Below are 16,946 nucleotides of genomic sequence, written 5' to 3'. Positions count from 1 at the left end.
CTACCAAAATCTATCTCTATTTTGACATTCAAAAATTTCTAACAAGATTTAATTGCTAAGCAATTGTGAAATGGTGACTCAAAAACTATGTAAATCACTTCTGTTTGACCCCATTGATCTTTTGCTTTCCCCATTGATCTTTGATTTTATTTTGCTTGTTCTGTGTATTATTTTGTCAGTGGACTCAAATGTTTTTGAATACACTTTCAGATATTTACCTTGAGTAATAATAAGCAAACACAATGGGATGCAGCTGTAATGCAGTGATGCTTTGAAGAGTCAGGTCTCCTCACTTTAAAGTGTCCCAGCTAGTGGCGACCTAATGTAATTTTTACAAACAATCCTTTGATGATGAAAAAACATTGCATTAATTCACAGTTTGGCAGTGTTTTAAACCTAATAGTTTGTTGAGACTGACTGTTTTTATCTTTGAAATCACAGAGACCTAAATGATGTACGTGTAAAAATAATAATATTTTTTAAAAACCTTTTTTCCCTATTTTTAATCTGTTTTTGAAGTCTCTTCTGTTCACCAAGACTTAACTGAAGTGATCAAAAATACATTTAAAATCAATATTATTGTGAAATATTATTACTATTTAAAAAGACTGTTTTCTATTTTAAATGATTATACAATGTAATTTATTCCTGTGATGCAAAGCTGAATTTTCAGAATCATTACTGCAGTCTTCAGTGTCACATGATCCTTCAGAAATCATTCACATATGCTAATTTGCTTATTTGCTTCTGTTTGGGATAAATTTGACCTTGGCAAATCCACATGGTAGAAAAAAATAATTAAACGAGAAAACTAATCAACTAATCAATTGGCAACAGTTTATTTCTACACTTTGTACACCAGTAACAGCATGTGAAAAGTCATTGAATTTACAGTATATACATGTGTTGTATTTAGGGGTGATTCAATTATCACGTACGAAGCGTGATATCAAAATTTGTTTATAGTCAGTTCTCCTAAGATTGAGAAAAATCATTAAAGAACAGTCAAGTATGTTAAGCTATTACTATGTATTTTGGGTTTCATTGACCCCAAACAGAACATACATTTTCTGCCTTATAATAATACATTTGGAAAGGGGAAAAAAACTCACGTGTAGGCCCCAGGATCTATTAACTATTGTTTTGAACTTTGAAACAAAAAGGCTGATGAGTTACAAGGTTGGGGGTTAATAGCTGTTGTCAGGATTTGTGTGCATGTGTGTTCCTGAGGGCATTGAGCTTGTCATTGAGTTCATTTTCATCAGTGGACTCGAGACAAGAGAGATTGTGGGATCATCATGGCGTTACGATTTTTTTTTAAGTTTTCTTTTCATAATATTTTTTCCTTTACAGATTGTTGTGCACCTGATGAAAATTGTAATAGAGACGTACAAGCACTTTAATGGCAGTAGAAACTTGATATTTGGATGGTATTCGGTCTGTCAAAAAGCGTCTCAAACCATTTTTTTTCACCAGGTTTTCACACAATTTTTAAAGTTATATGACTGATGTTGCCTGAACAGTTGGCTTCAGGCCTTGACCAGTTGGATTTATTCCACGACACGTGCGTCAGTGTGTAGGAATGCTCCCATTCATGGCTTTCCTTGTTGACCAGTTTAGCAGTCTACTCACATTGCCTTATTCATCTCTGCTGTCTGGCAGAAACTGAGAGGAATATTAAAACTGCCATCTAATTTATGAATGTGTGAATTTTTTGTAAAAAGTTAGTAAAGGAGAAAAGAAACAGTCAGAGCACCCTCGTAGTTTCAATATATAATATTACATTATTTTTTTTATTTCATGTATTTAGTTAGTTACTTTATTATTGTATTATTGATATGTAAAGTTGAATAGAAGTATTAACATTTATTTATTATTTACATATTTTAATTATCCCTTTGTTTATTGACAGCAGCACTAAAAATAATAATAATAATTATTATTATTATTATTAGGATTATTATGCAAAGTTTATAAATTAACATTCATTTATTATTTATTTAATTATCCCTTTGATTTATAGACAGCAACACTCAATAATAATAATAACAACAATAAATGATTGTTGCTATTATTATTATCATTATGTAATAATTTGACAAACACTTTATGAATATTATTCTGCTTACACTCTCTTTCTACACAGATAATTCTGTTCTGTAGACATCCGAGAATGAATAGTGACCGCAGTGGTGTAATGAACTGTCTTTAGGAGCGAGTGATGTTCACATCACACCAAACTGTCACTTGGATATTTTTTAACACCACAGGGCAGACATCAAAGAGCAACTCAGCACATCATACGAGCTGAGAACATTTGAAAAAACTCTTGTGTGGGGGAAGGGTGTTGCCAGATGATAATACAAATTTTGGCTGTGTTGTGGAAACAGTTTGGGTCTCTGGGGAGGTTTTACATGAAATGATGAGCTCTCTTTGTCTGGTATCTCCTCTGTGCCAGCATCTCTGTGGCATAATCCAATTAGATGAGCTGAGAAAGCCACAGAATGTCACCGAGTGGTAAACAGTCATCTCATGCTGTGTGTTAAAGATTACAGACAAACAAGACCTATTATCTCCAAACTCACAAAAGGGGTGAATGGAAATGCTATTCAGATACACAAACTTTGGGACTTTTAGCCAGGATGTAAGAAGAAGATTTAAAACAAAGAATTAATGGTGACATATGTGTGATCTTCCTTACATTACTTTAGGGTTTAAAAAAAAAACATATCAATATAAAAGCAAAAATAATGATACTCTGAATAACATTTTTTGTACTAGACCTACTATAAAATATTTATTTTACTTTTATTTTTTTTCTGTCAGATAAAAAAAAAAAAGTACCATCACATTTTAGCAGTAATCAAAATCATTGAATCAGAGTTGTTTATTTCCACTTGTTTCAATTCAAGCCCAATATAGGGCGTCTTGGCATCCCTCACGGCCCCTCTGAGGAAAAGGTTGCTGTGGTTGCCGTCGATGAGTGTGATGTGGCCATGGCTCTGCGTTTCGGGGGACAGATTGGGAATTACAGCTGTGCAGCCCGTGGCACCCAAACAGGCCAAAAGAAGTAAGTGTTTTCCTACAGTCAACATAAAATTGCTTTTACAACCTATTTTTTAGGTTTTTATATTATTTTACTTCTGTTGTGTGGCATATTTAAAGGGATAGTTCACCCAAAAATGAAAATTCTGTCTTTAATTACTACAAATTATTTAATTTTTCATTTTAGTCCCTCATGTCCTTCCAAATCCATAAAACCTTCGTTCATCTTCAAAACATAAATTAAGATTTGTTGATGAAATACGAGAGCTTTCTGTCTATGCTCCCATAGACAGCAATGCAACTGACACGTTCAAGGCCCAGAAAGGTAGTAAGGATATCATAAAAATAGTCCATGTGACATCAGTGGTTAAAACCTTAATTTTATGAAGCTACGAGAATAATTTTTGTGCACAGACAACAAAAATAAAAACTTTATTCAAAAACTCTTCTCTTCAACCGTAATTTAATGAAGCTATAAAAAATAACGACTTTATTCAACAATTCTTCTCCAATTAATGACAGAATTTTCATTTTTGGGTGAACTATCCCTTTATAGTTCTATATAGAACTATAGAGTGAAACAGTATATTCAACATTTAAAATATATATATATTGTTGATAAAAATATATTATTTATGATAATAATAATAATACCAATTGTTTATTTATTTGTTTTATCAAATAACTAAAAAATAAAAATAAAAACTAAATAAAGACTGGAAAACTTTTTGTAAAAACATTTTTTACAACTTTTACTTGTATAGTATGTCATACATAAAAGTGAAAAATTATATTTATCAAGAATACATCTTCAAAACATAAATTAAGATTTGTTGATGAAATACGAGAGCTTTCTGTCTATGCTCCCATAGACAGCAATGCAACTGACACGTTCCAGGCCCAGAAAGGTAGTAAGGATATCATAAAAATAGTCCATGTGACATCAGTGGTTAAAACCTTAATTTTATGAAGCTACGAGAATAATTTTTGTGCACAGACAACAAAAATAAAAACTTTATTCAAAAACTCTTCAACCGTAATTTAATGAAGCTATAAAAAATAACGACTTTATTCAACAATTCTTCTCCAATTAATGACAGAATTTTCATTTTTGGGTGAACTATCCCTTTATAGTTCTATATAGAACTATAGAGTGAAACAGTATATTCAACATTTAAAAAATATATATATTGTTGATAAAAATATATTATTTATGATAATAATAATAATACCAATTGTTTATTTATTTGTTTTATCAAATAACTAAAAAATAAAAATAAAAACTAAATAAAGACTGGAAAACTTTTTGTAAAAACATTTTTTACAACTTTTACTTGTATAGTATGTCATACATAAAAGTGAAAAATTATATTTATCAAGAATTAAAAATTTTTATAATATAAATTAAAACCATTATTATTGATGATAATAAAAACTATTTATTTACTTACTTGCTTATTTTTTTCTTGTTGAATATCCTATTTCAGTCAAATGAATGAATAAATATTATTCTTATGATGATTTTTATTATTACTGTATTAATAATATTAATATATTTTATTATCAGTAATACTAATAATACTTTATTCTTTATGCTAATCTTACTTTTTATTTATTCATGTATGTACTTAATTATTTATAGCAAAAAACTTTTAAAAACCTGAAAAAAGAGGAAACATTTACTAAACCCCCATTTATTGAATATATGAAATTTCATGTTGACTAGATTGCCAAACGTTTGACATAGAATGTTTGGTTGGGACAGTACCTACAGTGTCGTTATATGCTGTTTTGGTAAAATGGGTTGCAAAACCCACAAAACACTGCTTTTGATTAAGGAAGTAAATAGTCTCATTTGTGATTTCATGTTGGCTTAAGATGTTTGTTGTGATCCCTGACTAACAAGTTGCACTATTTGTTTCTTTCTTCTCACACTCTCTCCGTCTCCCACATTCATTCATGTTTCCACCGTCTAAAGTCCTCAGGGCATGATATTGTTCACTGAAAGAGAGAGTGTGACAGGACGGGGAACTTGAGCGCACGAAGGCACGCTAACTACCGTCGGGTGTTGAATAGCTGATCATTACAACAGATTACACAGCATTCTGCTACTCCCCTTACACTCAGCTCCATCTTTTTTTCCTAATCTCCTCCAATCTGCACTCTGTCACATGTCAAACCAGTTTTATGGGCTTTACAATGGAACCACACTCCGGCTTATCTGCAGCTGGGATTTGCCATTGTAGGCTAATTGTCTCTGTGTGTGGAGAACAGAGCGGTATGAGATGGTGGAGATCCATCTGAGATAAGTGGAGATATGGTCTGTAAAGCCTCTCAAATGCAACTGCTGGGGTCAGACCATATGCTCGCAGTAAGTGCTGACCTATAAACCCACAGATCTACATGGATTTATGGATCAAGATATGAATTGTTGATGAAATGCACTGTGGTCCACTACAATGTGAAGCCCAGATGCTGATATACAAAACCACATCATATCTGGATACAATAAAGCAGAAATAACAAAATAATGTTCTAGATAAAACTTAAATAAACACACTCCTTTTAATAGCTCTGCATATTTTATTTTCTAATGGCTCTCTCTTTTTTTCAAGACCCTTGAAATCTAATAATCTGACTGCCTTTCTATGTATGATAGATAGATATGATGGATATGATCACTTCTGCCAGATGTTGCTGGATAAAAATGTATTTTAAAAGAAATTTGGCTATGAAGGGCATTAACTGCATTTTGTTTCTGGCAAGTAATGCAAAAAGCTGGAACATTTTTTATTATTTTATTGAAAAACAGACAGCATAACAATGTGTTATATATATTTATGTATTTATTTGTTTATTTATTTCTATAACCGTTTTGACCCGTGGTACCCAAACAAGCCAAAAGTTGTGAATGCCAAAAGAAGAAATGTTTTCTTAAAGTCATCATGAAACAGTTTTACTTGAATAGTGTGGAAAATGTTCACATTATTTATGATGATAGTGTTATAATAGTATTATTGATACTAATAATATTTACTCATAATACTACACTATACATATTTTTGTTTGCACGCACATGAACCTTATGAATGTGTTAAGCCATTAAAAATGGAGAATGTTTAGGACTGTTTGTGGCTTCAGGGATCTTTCTGTGTGTATGTTTGCAGGTCATTGGATCTAACAGGACCTCTGCTCCTGGGTGGCGTCCCAAACCTCCCTGAGGATTTCACTGTACAGAACCGAGACTTTGTTGGCTGCATTAGGAACCTGACAATTGATAGCAAGCCCATAGACATGGCCAGTTTTATTGCCAACAATGGCACCTTAGCAGGTTAGAAACTCTTGGGTTCATATCATGACAAATCTTCCTTGATTTTTTTAATACTTCATTTTGAAGTACTATAAAAACAAACTCTAACTTTTAAAACTTCCTTCTCAACCTCCCCAAAAATTGTTCATAAACAATAGAAAAAATGTGCATATGACCTTTTTAAATGAGAATTTTTCACAGCACTGTTTTTTTTCTTTCTTTCTTTTGGAACTCTCCATTAAGGTGTCAGACTCCAACCCTAATATTTAAAGTGTGCTCTCCCTTTCTATTCAGGTTGTGCAGCAAAACATGACTTTTGTAGCCAGGTTGTTTGTCAGAATGGAGGTGTATGTGTGAATAGATGGAACACCCACACCTGTAACTGCCCATTAGGCTATGGAGGAAAGAACTGTGAACATGGTAAGATAATCCTCTCTTTCTACTCTATTCTGTAAATCATTCTTCCTTTGACTTGATTTTGCTTAATGGACACATACACATTGACACGCCTCCCATCTTTTGCCCGGATTTGCCCTTGGCCTCCATGAAATACCAATGTGTAAACAAATCCAGTGCACTCAGCAGTTATCTATCTATCTATCTATCTATCTATCTATCTATCTATCTATCTATCTATCTATCTATCTATCTATCTATCTATCTATCTATCTGTCTGTCTGTCTGTCTGTTGTTCTGCCTATCTGTCTGTCGTTCTGTCTATCTATCTATCTGTTGTTCTGTCTATCTGTCTGTCTGTCTGTTGTTCTGCCTATCTGTCTATCGTTCTGTCTATCTATCTATCTGTTGTTCTGTCTATCTGTCTATCGTTCTGTCATTCTATCCATCTACAGGAAATGACAGGTTATATGTCACAATCTTTTTCCACTCTAAACCTGTTTGAGTAAGTGCATTATAATCACAAAGAGTATCTTTTAACAGTAAGTTAAGATTTAAGAGTGCGAATGGGATTGCAACTGGCTTAACATTTTCAGTGAGCTTAGTTTGACCTAATTTCCTGTAGGGAAACCCGGATGAACCCGCATTTTCTAATTATTTTTGCTTATCAATTGGATGGAGGAGCCATGCCATGTTATGAGACTTCAAAAGAACATAAAATTCATAATACTGCCAATGCAAGCAGATCTAAATCCCTCATGTTTGCCCCGAAACTAAATTATAACAATATAATGGTAGACACGATTAACCGGTAGAAATTTGTCAACCGATAAAGATTTTGGACTATTGTCTCTATTACACGTGCATATGATGTTGCTGTGGTCATGAAAACTTACCGTTTGCATGCGTTTTAAGCATTGCAGTTTAAAAACAAGTGATTTTAAGCCATTGAAAAGCAATTAGCAGAGAAAGAGAATTAATTTCGCTATATGCGCATGCTGTCTTAGAGACTGTTTCTGAGCGCTGTCAAAGAGGCGCACGCTCATGAAGACGGTGCTCATAGAGCGCGGGAGTATTGAATTTGACAAATATTTTGCCGCTTTATAGGCCTATACACTTTTATGTGTCAAATGTCTTTTTAAGTGTCCTGTAAACTGTAAACACAGTAATTTAGGTCTTAAGTGAAAACAAACAGCTGAAAAAGAAAACATATGTAACAGTATATTGGATCCGGGCAGCTCTTAAAGTGACAGCAGTCTAATATATTCCTGCTATCTGTCATTCATGTTAATCAAACAACAAAAGAGAGAAAAGCTCTCACTATTCTTGACTAAATCACTTTTGTAACTTTGATAAGAAGAAATATATGCTTAATTTACAAAGTGAAGAATATGCAGTTTTATTAATTTGATTACTTTATACAGTGTACAGTATGTAGCATTTCTTATTTATTTGTTCTATTGCTTGTAATTTGTTTCTTATTCTTGTTTAATCGCTGACTGTTTACTTGTCCTCAGTTTAAAATTTTGGCTAGTATTAGTTTTTTTTTGTGATACTGACTCTGGTGACAAGAATTTTGACATTCCTATGGTATCAAAAATTTTGATCATGAAGTCAATATTTAAAGCAAAAATAACTATATTGTGATATATATCGATACCATGAAATAAAATCACTCATATCGTGATAAAAGATTTTGGTCATATCGCCCACCCCTAGGCCCAACTATGAATATCACTGCTATCACTGTCACACTCCCAGGGCTGGGTCTAAGATATACTACTGTTATTTCCATAAGTTCAGCCCTCGCATATATAGAGAAAGTAAAATATTTGCCCTGAAGACACTGGTGTGGAAGAACATTTCACATTCCTGATTAAGAAATCTCCTGGTTGACTGGGAAACATTCCTCTGTGTGTGAATAATAGTGATTATTTGTGCCTCAGGACAGGAGGGAATGCCAAAGCATCAAGTGGCATTTATTTAATTCAACAGACTAAAGTCTGGATGTCATCTAAATTGTCTGATGCTCTTCTTTCTACAGTTATGCCTGCTTCCCTGCATTTCGATGGCCACGCATTGGTGTCATGGACCGAGACCGACATCACCATCGCTATTCCCTGGTACATGGGTCTTATGTTTCGCACCCGAAAAAGCACAGGCGTTTTACTGCAGGCCAGTGCTGGAGATTTTTCCAAGATTAGTCTTATGGTGAGTATTGTGTTTCAGTAATGCACTCCATTTAATCCTGTTTTCTATGATTGGCCTGCTTTAATAAAGCATATAAATGAGACTTGTATTAGTTTTCTCAGCCTCTTATTTTGTATTTCCAGGTGAACAACAGACACCTTCGGTTCCAGGTGTTTCTGGGAGTCCGACGAGTGGCGCTCTTAGATTTTCCCCAGGTATGCGTGGATAACGGTGAATGGCACCATGTGCTCGTAGAGCTCAAAAGTGGAAAAGATGGCAAAGACATCAAATATATGGCTCTCGTGTCTTTGGACTATGGCATGTTTCAGGTATATGATTTCAATATTTATTTACAGTATATAACATTTCTAAATTAACTAAAACTGAAAAACAAATAAAAATGATATGGACATATTTTTAAAAAAAAACAATAATGACAAAATCACACAACAAAATAACTAAAACTTGAATATGAAAATGAAAAAGGAAGATACAAATTTACTTTCAACTTAATAAGACTTACTATTGCTACTGAAGCTTCTTATATACTCTAAATACACACAATTCTGTGATATTTTCACACTTTTTTATTTCACATATTTATGATATTGATTTGATTTATTATATTGTTTTGTTATCTAGAGGACAGTGGAGATCGGTAACGAGCTGCCTGGGCTTAAACTGAGGAACTTGTTTATCGGTGGACTGCTTAAGAAAGACAACACTGTGCAGGCTGGATTTACTGGCTGCATGCAGGTATGCTCACATAAACACACATTTACATTGTTTAAAGGTGTGTATTGTCTTATTCACATGGGTACGTCATGTGGCCATCTCACAGGGTATGCGAATGGGCGAGACCTCCACCAACACTGCAAACATCAACATACGGCATGCGACGCGAATCCACGCAAAAGACGGATGTAACATACCCGATGCGTGTCAGTCCAACCTGTGTCCATCTCACAGCCGCTGCGCAGACAACTGGGCATCCCACACATGTGTCTGCGAGCCAGGTAACACCAATAGTGCTACAGAACAAAAACCTTTAGAGTATTTATATAGTGGGGTGCAAACACTTTTTCTCTCTTTTCCTGTTCCCCAGGTTATTTCGGCAGGGACTGTATGGATGCATGTCTCTTGAACCCTTGTGAACACACTTCCTCCTGTGTTCGTAAACCCAGCACCAAACGTGGCTACAGCTGTGAGTGTGGACACAATTACTATGGCCAATACTGTGAGCACAAGTGAGTATCTCTCTGTATCTTTGATTCATTCATTCATGTGGCTCACACTAAGGTTTAGGGATGTACATTCAAATAGTTTTGCATACATGAATGCTGCCTCAAATCTTGCAGCTCATTGAACAAAGCTGTGCTGGTAGTCTTTTAAGCAACCAAATGTACCGTTTTGCATTCCCTCGAGTGAAAAAAAGTTTTTCTTTGGAACACAAAATATATTTTTAAGAATGTTTCAAATGTTTTTGTGCATACAGTAAAAGTCAATGGGGTTTAAAACAACACTGGACCCCATTGACTTTCATTGCATATACAAAAAACACAGTCTTAGAGGTTTGGAAATAATTGCACAACATTAATTTTTGGTTGAACTATCCCTTTAATGTTTAGATTTGGTTAGGATTAAGAAAATCACTGAACTTTTAGTTAAATCTTGGTACTTGCTGAAACACGCTGACTGACAACAGCTTTATTGTCTGATGGTCTGTTTCATGAATTGCCAAGGTTTTGTAAGTGGCAAAAACTGTGATAGCAGACGCTGGCAGTGTTTGTGATGGTATTGTTGTGATGATCCTTTAATTCTGGTAATTCCACATGTCTTTGACACCCACACTGTAAGGCTTTTATTTATAATGAAACAAGTAAAATAATTCTCAGACTGCTAGAATGATCCAGTATTTCATCCATTAAAGATAAACTAAAGTAAAAAAAACAGAATCAAAGTTTTAAAAGTGAATTTTCTTTTAAACGTAAAAAATCTTTTTTAACAGATTTTTTCTTGTCATTTTACGTAAATAAAATGAAATAATAATGACAATAACAAAAAAACTAAACTCTTGTTCCAAAAATTAGGAGAAAACAGATAAAAGAATTTCCATGAGTGGAAAAAAGGGTCTATTTCTGAAATGATTTAGTTTCTGTTCCTTTCTTTTACCATAAAAAGATTCTCTTTTAAATGATCACAAAGCTTAAAATGATGTATTGCTTTCACACAAGCTATTTCGTGTTTGCCCGCAGTCAGAATCGACTGCTTTGATTTTACAGCAGAATTTCATGTCCAATTTCAAAGCAAATGCCCCCCTTTTCAAACGTCAAATCAGTCTCAGTCCCCAATAGAAGCTGTTTTGAGTCTCATTCTGTGAAGTTTGAAATTTAAACTATGTCTTTTGCTAGGCACTATTGCGCTGTTGTATTTTTCTCTGTCTCTTTTTTTCACTCTTACTTTGACGTTTGTGCGCACACACAGAGGGGACCAACCTTGTGCTCGCGGCTGGTGGGGATACCCGACCTGTGGGCCCTGTAACTGCGATGTCAGCAAAGGCTTCAAAAGGGACTGTAATAAAACCACCGGAGAGTGTAGCTGCAAGGTAAGCTGCAAGTGATCACATGCTCCAGATTCTCGAAAGAAACCAGACTTCTAGACTTCTAGTTGTCGTCCAACAGTCACACTTCACATAAATTGGACCAAGTAGCTTTTATTCCATTAAGCACACTACTGTTTAAATGTTCGGGGTCAGTAAGATTTTTTTCATGTTTTAATTTTCAGCATCATTACTCCAGCTTCCAGTGTCACATGATCCTTCAGAAATCATTCTAATATGCTGATTTGTTGCTCAATAATTATTTATATACACTTATTATTAATAGTGTTGTGAAAACCATGATACATTTTATTTTCAGGATTCTTTGATGAATAGAAAGTTCAAAAGCATTTATTTGAAATACAAATATTTTTTAACAAATATTTTACTGTCGCTTTTAAACAGATTAAATGCATCAAATTGAGTGCATGCTTGCTGAATAAAGTATTAATAAAAAAAAACTTTGTTTCCACCACAGAATAATAAACAGTATATATATTTATTTATTTTTATTATTTTTTTTCTTATCTCACAATTACATTTTTTCTCTCTGTTCTGATTTTATATCTCACAATTTAGTCTACAGATCTCAGAATTGCGAGATGTTAATTATAAATTCTGAAAAGAAAAGTCAGAATTGTGAGATAAAAAAGGTCGCAATTACCTTTTTTATTTTTTATTCTGCTTTGGAAAAAAACAGAATTGCAAGATGTAAACGTACAATTCTGAGCAAAAAAGTCAGAATTGCAAGATGTAAACTAAGAATAATAAGATATAAACTCACAAAGTTTATGTCTCACAATTCTATAAAAAAGTTGTGATATAAAAACTTGCAATTGCAATAGAAAAAAACAGCCTTCCATATTAATTTCAGGTTCATGCTCACAAAATTCCATTATTTTCTCATCCTCCCTTTTTCAGGACAATTACTTTCGGCCTCTTGGTGCAGACACTTGCTACCCGTGTGATTGTTTTCACCTTGGAGCGCATTCCCGGACATGTGACCCTGTAACGGGCCAGTGCCCCTGTAAGATGGGTGTGGTGGGTCGTCAGTGCAACCGTTGTGACAACCCCTTCGCAGAGGTGACAGCCGGGGGATGTGTGGGTATGTGTGATGTCAACTGGCCAGGATATTAGTTAAATGTTGTTAACCTAATTTCAAAACTGCTCACAGAATGCTTGACAATATCTTGGACAACTGAATAAATAATAATATATAATATATATAAAAAATATATTTGCAAGCGCAGTATGATGAAATGTAAGTGTAATACACTCCAGTCATGAGCAGACTGCTTTTATGTCAGCATTGAGTGTCTGTACTGACTGAGGTTTAGAAATAATGGACATTTGTGGTTCCTAAAAAGGTTTTATCATTAAGACAGCAACAAACAATGGCATCTGTTTTGCATTTTTTCTTCTCCCTCACTCTCACTCCATTTTTTGTTATCTAGTGGTTTATGATGGTTGTCCCAAAGCCTTTGAAGATGGTATCTGGTGGCCCCGCACCATGTTTGGTGGCCCTGCAGCCACAAACTGCCCCAAAGGATCCAGTGGTACTCTCTTTAATCAAATCAAGAATTTACATAAACAATATCAAAAGTTGGACACACTTGACTGAATTTGAAAAGTTGGAGTTTTGTAGACAGCTATATTTATTTATTTAAAAATTGATTTTTTTAATAGAAATTTCTAGTAAATTTCACAAATAATTATAAAAAACTGGCAAGTAACAAGTTGAATTGAATGTGAAATTTTGAAGTAGATGTACATTTTGAAGTTTCTTGCAAAAAAAATTCTTCAATAATCTTTGTTTTAATTTAATTATGTTTTTTTACAGTTTATAATTCTAAATATACAGTTAAATGTATATAATTTAGTATATATAATCTGCCCTAATTAATAACACATTTTAACCTTTGTAGACAATTATATTTATATAATTTTAAATATAGTCAAGTCAAGTCAAGTCTGCTTTATTGTCAATTCTTCCACATGTACAGCACATACACACAGAGAATTGAAATTGCGTTACTCTCAGACCCTTGGGTGCATACAGATAACATAAATACAGATTAAATACAAAATACAACTATACAAATATACAAATAAGGTAAAATGTAAAAATATATATATAAAGCACAAGGCATATGGCAGATAGAGTGCAAACCAGTAAAGTAAACAACAGTGCAGATATAGTGATTGTAGTGCAAAAAATGATTTGTAGTGCAAAAGACCTTATTCAGACTGATTAAAGTGACAGTGTGTGTGTGTGTATTTGGGAGGGGGGAGTGGGAGAGTCCGTTAGAGGGTCAGAGTTCAGTGGTGCGTGGGGCAAAAGAGGGGAGGGGGGGCAAGGTCGGGAGGGAGTTCAGCTTCCTGACAGCCTGATGGATGAAGCTGTCCTTCAGTCTGCTGGTCCTGGCCTGGAGACTCCGCAGTCTCCTCCCTGATGGCAGCAGACTGAAGAAGCTGTGTGTCGGGTGGGTGGGATCACCTGCAATGCAGAGGGCTTTGCGGGTGAGAAGGGTGTTGTAGATGTCCTGAAGGGAGGGGAGAGAGGCACCAACGATTATACACACACACACACACACAAATAAACTACATAAAATAAACTACATACATTTTATTTTTACTGTATTTAAAAAATTAAAATGATTAACAATAACAAAGTAGATGTGTCCAATTTTTTGACTGGTAGTGTATGTAGGAATTTTCATCTTTTTATTACATTATTGTTGAATGGTTTATCAATATATATCCTCATTTGTTGTTTGACAGGCACAGCTATCCGTCATTGCAGCGATGATAAAGGTTGGTTTCCACCTGAGCTCTTCAACTGCACTTCCCTCAGCTTTTCAAAGCTAAAGAAAGAGGTTTGTCACTCTTTTGCTGGTTGATTCAAGTTGATTCAACTTCCAAATTATAGTCATGGAAGAAATTGTACACTACACTATTAAATATTCTACTCCGTCTTACACAATCCTAGAAGTGACCAATGTTTCCTCCTTCATGTGTGACTTAGAGTGAGGATCTTCATGCTAATGCTTCTCGAATGGATGGAGAAAGATCAAAAAGCCTTGCGGGCCTGCTGCACTCTGCCACTGACCACACGGATCGCCTCTTTGGGAATGACGTGAGGACTGCCTACTATCTGCTGGCCAGTGTGTTAGAGCATGAGAGTCTGCAGCAGGGCTTTGAGCTCACCGCCACTCATGATGCCGACTTCAACAAGGTATAGACCTCAAAGCCTTCAAACACGCTTCCAGAATCAAACAGGATTTTAGTATCTTCACATTCAAGTTTAATCTGATGGGTCCAAGATGACCTGCAAGCTCTAGCTCTCTTAACCAAGATGGTCCAACTAGTGACCATAGTTGACCAGCTTTAACCAGTTAGAAGGCATGTAAATCTATCCAACTGCCCGTCATTGCATTGAAAATAAATGTTGGCTTCCACCTGAGCTCTTCAACTGAACCTCCCTCAGCTTCTCAAAGCTAAAGAAAGACGTTTAGGACAACTTTGTTGGTTGATTGAAGGTGGAAACTTTTTGGAACCCAAATCTTAATTGTGTTAGTTGGTCAAATTGCTGTTTGGTTCAAGATGACCTACCAGCTCCAACTCTCTTAACCAAGATAGTCTACCTGGTTGACATGGACCTTACCAGTTGGTAATCTATGTGTTCAACCATCTAAACCAGGTTGAACCAACTAATGAACATAAATTACCAGCTTTAACCAGTTTGAAAGCATGTAAGCCATCAGATTAAATATATCAAGTTTATGCAATTTAAAAATCTTGTTTTACTCTCAGACGTATACATATGTCTATTAAATTTATTTTATTATATATTTTTTAAAAATGATACAAATGTTTAAAAAATTCGTTAAATAATGTATTAATTTTTCATATTTTATTTTATGAATTATTTTATAAATTCATTCATTTACATTCATTTTATTTTGAAACCACAGTGGATGGTTACAGTCCAGTATGAATAAACATTACTCTTCTTTGTTGTGGTAGAACATCATTAAAGCTGGAAGTGCCATCCTTGACCCTGTCAACAAGGAGCACTGGGAGAAGATTCAGCGCTCTGATGGGGGGACGGCGCATCTGCTGCACCACTTTGAGGAGTACGCCAACACTCTGGTACAGAACATGAGGAAGACCTACTTGAGACCCTTCACCATCGTCACTGACAACATGAGTTAGTATTGGGTTCTCCATCCTGTAGCATCTGCTCTGCTCAATTTAGAGTGTTTGATTTAAAAATATGTATAATTTTTCTTTACAACCAGTTGTGGCACTAGATTTTCTGGACTCCACTGCAAACCAAGACAAGATTCCTCGATTTCAGGAAGATAATGAGGTGTACTCAAAAGAGCTGGAGTCATCTGTCCTGTTCCCAAACCTGCCGAAAAAGAGTAAAGGTTGTCCCTTTGAAACTTGTTTCTTTATATTACCAATAATATTCATGGAAATGTGCAATAATAAAATGTAATTCTAACCTTTATTATGTCTTATACACTATAGATGCTTTTACCACAGAGCCTCCAGCCCAGATTGAACCAACTGAGTCTTTCATCAGTGTGGACGGATCAGATACTGTTGATTTAACACCATCCACTAAGAAAAGACGCCATGCAGAACAGCCCGATCCACCTGCTGTTGTGATGGTGATGATCTACAGGTCTCTGGGTGGACTCCTTCCAGAGAGTTATGATCCGGACCGTCGCAGTCTTAGGTAGCACTTCAGCCAGCAACAGATTTCCTTATTCATGAGATGCAATAATAATAAAAAAACCATATCAATTAATATGAGTAATATTAAATAATTAGGGATGCACCGATATTAAAATTCCAGTCAATATGACAAGATGATACAGTAATTATTTTCATTCTGGTAAATAGTCGATATTAAAATTCTATACCATTTTGTCTAAATAGATTAAATTAAACCACTAAATACTAAAATCAATCAATTTAAATGCTAATAGTGAAACAATGACATTAGAATGTACAGTATCAAAAATTTATATTTATTTTGAGATTTGCTAAAAATGCTTTAAAGATTTACTTTGAGTGTTAGATGACAGCAAAGGTAATCTAAATGTAAAAATAGAGCAAATGAGCATGAACAATTTAGTATCTAATATCTATGGAAGCCCATTTTCGCCACATAAGAAAGAAACTTTGGTAAATCATAATTAGATATAGAATTAGATATAGAAGTCAAAATTATGAGATATGAAGTCATAAGTATGACATAGTCATAATTATGTGACAGAAAGTCAAAACTGACAAACTTTCATGATTATGAGATAAAAAAGATGAAATTATGACAAATTTATTGAGGAAAAATTATGAGGTACCAAGTCATAATTATGAAATAAAAAGTCTAAA

The 16,946-nt window shown here is 34.5% G+C and overlaps 1 protein-coding gene across 1 annotated transcript in view; it reads left to right on the top strand.

Annotated features, from left to right (window-relative positions):
* Window positions 1–16,946, top strand: part of LOC107590849 (cadherin EGF LAG seven-pass G-type receptor 1-like) — a 46,621-nt gene that overhangs the window by 22,859 nt on the left and 6,816 nt on the right. The window contains exons 6-21 of the mRNA XM_016279770.1: window positions 2,913–3,070; window positions 6,213–6,376; window positions 6,650–6,775; window positions 8,796–8,962; window positions 9,085–9,270; window positions 9,584–9,697; window positions 9,783–9,957; window positions 10,047–10,188; window positions 11,426–11,546; window positions 12,462–12,645; window positions 12,995–13,096; window positions 14,322–14,416; window positions 14,566–14,775; window positions 15,567–15,750; window positions 15,842–15,973; window positions 16,077–16,287. Of these exons, the coding sequence (XP_016135256.1) occupies window positions 2,913–3,070; window positions 6,213–6,376; window positions 6,650–6,775; window positions 8,796–8,962; window positions 9,085–9,270; window positions 9,584–9,697; window positions 9,783–9,957; window positions 10,047–10,188; window positions 11,426–11,546; window positions 12,462–12,645; window positions 12,995–13,096; window positions 14,322–14,416; window positions 14,566–14,775; window positions 15,567–15,750; window positions 15,842–15,973; window positions 16,077–16,287 (2,471 nt within the window). The remainder of the gene's footprint in view (window positions 1–2,912; window positions 3,071–6,212; window positions 6,377–6,649; window positions 6,776–8,795; window positions 8,963–9,084; window positions 9,271–9,583; window positions 9,698–9,782; window positions 9,958–10,046; window positions 10,189–11,425; window positions 11,547–12,461; window positions 12,646–12,994; window positions 13,097–14,321; window positions 14,417–14,565; window positions 14,776–15,566; window positions 15,751–15,841; window positions 15,974–16,076; window positions 16,288–16,946) is intronic.

This window comes from Sinocyclocheilus grahami, unplaced genomic scaffold (genome assembly GCF_001515645.1).
Source record: "Sinocyclocheilus grahami isolate Dianchi unplaced genomic scaffold, SAMN03320097.WGS_v1.1 scaffold133.1, whole genome shotgun sequence".
Classification (NCBI taxonomy): Eukaryota; Metazoa; Chordata; class Actinopteri; order Cypriniformes; family Cyprinidae; genus Sinocyclocheilus; species Sinocyclocheilus grahami.
This window is presented reverse-complemented; position numbering and strand designations above follow the sequence as displayed.